Source organism: Castor canadensis, chromosome 1 (assembly GCF_047511655.1).
Source record: "Castor canadensis chromosome 1, mCasCan1.hap1v2, whole genome shotgun sequence".
NCBI classification, from domain to species: Eukaryota; Metazoa; Chordata; class Mammalia; order Rodentia; family Castoridae; genus Castor; species Castor canadensis.
The window spans coordinates 132,924,667-132,929,117 of record NC_133386.1 but is presented as its reverse complement, the minus strand read 5'-3'; the positions used below and the strand labels follow the sequence as shown (position 1 = coordinate 132,929,117).

Below are 4,451 nucleotides of genomic sequence, written 5' to 3'. Positions count from 1 at the left end.
AAGCGGGGGTGGGGAGGTGGGGGGAAAAGGAGGACAGAACCAGCTCTTAAACGTGGGGGATGGGGAAGGGGCGGAAGCAAGTCAGAGCCTCCAGGAGCCAAACTTCTCAGCAGCCCTGTGGCTGGCGAGCGGGGAGCGAGAGTGCAGCAAGCCGAAACCTGGATCCTTGGGAGCCTCCCACTCCGCCTCCCTCGGTCAGAAGGGCGCGGAGACTCCGCTGGGGGCGGAGGAGGAGGGGAGGAGGCGAGGAGGCGAGGAGGCGAGGAGGTGGGGAGGCGGGGAGGGGGGAGGCAAACCCTGCCCACTCGGCTCTGAGCCCTGAACGGCCGCGGAAGTCTGAGGCCGGCGCGCAGGGCAAGGAGGGCACCAAGGGCAGGGGGCGCCGCTCCCCGCCTGACCCTTTCGCCCCCAGCCAGGCAAGTGAAGACTCCTCGGACTTTACAGCCGGCGGACGGACCGACCGAGACTGCCAGCCGCTCAAGGACTTGCCCCACCCGTGCCCCCCATCAGGCGCTCCCAACTCACTGGTGAGCGCGGCGGCCCGGGCACTGGATGCGGGGGCTGCTGCGATGGCCCCGCGCGCGGGACAGCCGGGGCTCTGGGGACCGCTGCTACCTGGGCTGCTGCTCGTGGCGGCGGCGCTGAGCCGGCCCGCCGCACCCTGTCCCTTCCAGTGCTACTGCTTCGGCAGCCCCAAGCTGCTGTTGAGCTGCGCGTCGGGCGCCGAGCTCCGGCAGCCGCCGCGGGACGTTCCACCCGACGCGCGCAACCTCACCATCGTGGGCGCCAACCTGACGGTGCTGCGCGCGGCCGCCTTCGCCGGCGGGGACGCGGACGGGGAGGAGGCGGCGACGGTTGGCGTGCGCCTGCCGCTCCTCACCGCGCTGCGCCTCACGCACAACAACATCGAGGTGGTGGAGGACGGCGCTTTCGACGGGCTGCCCAGCCTAGCGGCGCTCGACTTGAGCCACAATCCGCTGCGCACCCTGGGCGGCGGGGCCTTCCGCGGGCTGCCCGCGCTGCGCTCGCTGCAGCTCAACCACGCGCTGGACCGGGGCGGCCCTGCGTTGCTGGACGCGCTGGACGCCGCGCTTGCCCCGCTAGCCGAGCTGCACCTGCTGGGCCTGGCGGGCAACTCGCTGAGCCGCCTGCCACCCGCCGCGCTGCGCCTGCCGCGCCTGGAGCAGTTGGACGCGCACCTCAATGCGCTGGCCGGCCTGAGCCCCGACGAGCTGCGCGCGCTAGAGCGCCATGGCGACCTGCCCGGGCCGCGCCTGCTGCTGGCCAACAACCCTCTGCGCTGCGGGTGCGCCGCGCGCCCCCTGCTGGCCTGGCTGCGCAACGCCACGGAGCGCGTACCCGACGCGCGCCGCTTGCGCTGCGCCGCCCCGCGGGCGCTACTCGACCGGCCTCTGCTGGACCTGGACGAGGCGCGGCTGCGCTGCGCAAACGGTGACCCCGACGGGCGCGGGGAAGACGTGGACACCGCCGGCCCGGAGCTGGAAGCCTCTTACGTGTTTTTCGGGCTGGTGCTGGCGCTCATCGGCCTCATCTTCCTCATGGTGCTCTATCTAAACCGCCGCGGCATTCAGCGCTGGATGCGCAACTTGCGCGAGGCCTGCCGGGACCAGATGGAGGGCTACCACTACCGCTACGAGCAGGACGCCGACCCGCGCCGCGCGCCCGCCACCGCCGCCGCCCCCGCCGGCTCTCGAGCCACATCCCCAGGCTCGGGACTCTGAGCTTCGTCTCCCAGGGTTGGGGACTGCCCCTGCCAGCTGATGACTGGGGCCACATGGCCTAGCCAGGAGCGATGGAAATGAAACCCTTGAGCTTGGAGCTCCGAGACCTTTGGATTACGGCATACCTCCCACACGGAAGCTCTAAGGTGTACACCCCATCCCTGGCCTCAGAGCTCCCATCAAAGACCCAGAGACACCCTGTCTGGTTCCAGAAACTGCCCCACCCACCCCAGGCTCTGATCCATCCCTCCTGACTACTGAATATATCCCCTTTCCGAACTCACTCAGAGACCCTGTCCTTCAATCAGAAAGCTCCGAGACTGCCTCCTCCACCACTCTGTGCTTTGAGCCCAACACCCTAGACTGCCCTGACCCAGTCTCCAGCTGCTGAGAGTCCTCAGCCCTGCTCCCAGGGGCTCTCACATCCCATTCTGGTCACAGAAGATTTTTGTCCCATCTGAAGGGTTTTGTCCCACCCCAGAGCTCAGCCCTCCATTGTGTATAGGGACCTACATCCTGGGGCCCAAAGTTGGGAGTCCATTCTGAGGATGTATTTCAAACCCCAGCTGTGGCCCAGACCCCTCCCTTCTTTGGCCCAGACTTGAGGCTCAGCTCCTGTTGTATCTTTCCCATTCCAGGGAAGAGCACACCCCCATCCAATCTTAGTATGCAATCCAGCCTCAGCCTTTCTTACAGGCTTAGATCCCTCACACTCAGCTCTTTACTCCAGGCTGAGTCTCATTCATCTGTCCAAGTCTTAGGCTCCCAATCCTCCGCACCCGTCACTTGCACTTGTACCCACCCATTCACTGGTCAGGTCCAGTGAGGAACTCATCCTTGGGATGAGTTCCACCCCATGTCCTCCCAGGACGAGCTCTTCAGGACAAGGGCGGATGCCAGGCATCTCACTGCATACTTGCGTATCTTCTTGGGGAAGGAGAGAGTGCTGGGCGTGCAAAGGGACACTGGGACCTCAGAACCAGGCTCATCGGTCCAGCTGGCCTCAGAATGGGGGTGGGACTGGAAGCTACTGCTCACCAATTTCTCCATGATCTCTCCCATACAATGTGGCTCCTCCCCTGGGGAATCTTTGCCATCTCCCAGCCATACCCCCTGTATGCCTTCTGGAAGAGGTTGGGGGTCTCAGCTCTCATCTCTTGACTCAGGCACAAGCCCTCCTGTTCAGGGTCAGAGCTTCAGCGCCCTGCCTTCTGCATGATCCCAAAGCACAATTGGTGAGTGGGGAGGGGCTGCCTCTCCCTGGCTCCAACCCCTAGGTCAGGCAGAATGGCTGGCCTGTGCTGTCACTGCACAGGACTTCTCTCTCCTTTAATATATTGGCTTGAGATCTGCCTTCCCACCCCTTCCCCAAATACCTGGACCTCCCTTGGGCAGTTTTCTATAAAGTCTGCAATAATCTCAGATAGTCTGCTCTTGTAAGTGGTGCTGTGTCAATTCCTGTTGACCTTGGGGCACTGATGGGGGTGGTAGGTGACATGAAGGCATTTTTGGGTCTCCCTGAGATGGAGCAGTGACCTTTCTGTGTTTTCTGGGGATGTGGGAGAAGAAATAGGCTTTGATTGCCCAGAGCACGATTGAGGCTAGACACACAAAGGGATTTGGGGATGACATGGCTCTCAAAACCAGTCTGCTTTTTATCTTCTGAGATGAGGTTATCCACAGTTAGAATGGGAACCTTATTATTTTGGGGTCGGGGGTGAAAGGGAATGTAGTTTGACTAACAAACACTAACCAAGGGTGTGCCTATAGGGAGGAGGCCCAGCTACAGAGACTGAGGCAATTCAGACAGAGAAGAAGAGGGATCATCTAATCTTCCAATGAATGGGTGCTTTTCCGACCCTCCTGTGTATGCAGTGCTCTCCTGGCTAGAGGGGCAGACCTCCACACTGGGTGTGTGAGAGGTTGAGGAACAGCAGCCTAAAGGTGGGAGTTGGGGTAAAATGACCCCTTGAGCTATGTGGAGCCAGGGACAAGTGAGCTCCAGATCAGTAGGGCATAAGTGTTTCCAGACTGATTTGTTTTGCATTCAGGATCTAAGAACCCTAAAACTATGAGGCAGAAGTTTACAATTCTGGCATTTTAGAAACCATGATTCTAAAATGTATGCCTTCTAAATGTTGAAAAGGACTGGGCAGTCTTCACAGAGTCGGACAGTGTGTAGTCCCCTTATCTTCCTCCAAAAAAAATTCCCCCACGAGAAGGGATTAAACCCTCTAGAAGCATTCTCATCTGCCAATGACCTTCAGAGGGTACCCTGACAATCCCCTAGAACAAAACAGTGATGGTTGAACACAGGTTAGAGAACTATGTCTCTAACAGAACCAAAGGCTCTGGTAATGTAACCTAAGACTTCAATAAATCCTGGCGAATAAAGCATGCTATTCACTGTGGGTTTGTTGTCAGCAAAAAACTGAGGCTTTTACTACAACGGCTACTGCAGTACTCTACTGAGTACCAAGAATTTACTTTTATTGAACTATTAAAGCATGGATAGTTACCAAAAACCAACTGAGGGTGTGTCATGTGGCAGTTGGTGTTTAACCGTTGTGCCATTCCATAATTGCAGTTAAAAGGTGTTTCTGTTCTGTCACCCTCATTGCAATCTGTCAGTGGCCACTGACTTTATGAGACTATTAGAAGGGTGTTGGGGCCTCCAGCCTTACCTCCTCTGCATGTCAACCGTTCATT

General features: G+C 59.4%; 1 protein-coding gene across 1 annotated transcript; it reads left to right on the top strand.

Annotated features, from left to right (window-relative positions):
• The first annotated feature begins 273 nt into the window (after positions 1–273).
• On the top strand, positions 274–4,136 carry Tpbgl (trophoblast glycoprotein like). Its single transcript, XM_074082794.1, has one exon. It carries the CDS (start codon positions 570–572, stop codon positions 1,740–1,742), a length of 1,173 nt encoding a protein of 390 aa, XP_073938895.1. The 5' UTR covers positions 274–569; the 3' UTR covers positions 1,743–4,136.
• The last annotated feature ends 315 nt before the right edge of the window (positions 4,137–4,451 follow it).

Excerpts from the sequence above, each read along its gene's own strand:
- Tpbgl (XM_074082794.1), top strand. The coding sequence starts at position 570 with ATGGCCCCGCGCGCGGGACAGCCGGGGCTCTGGGGACCGCTGCTACCT.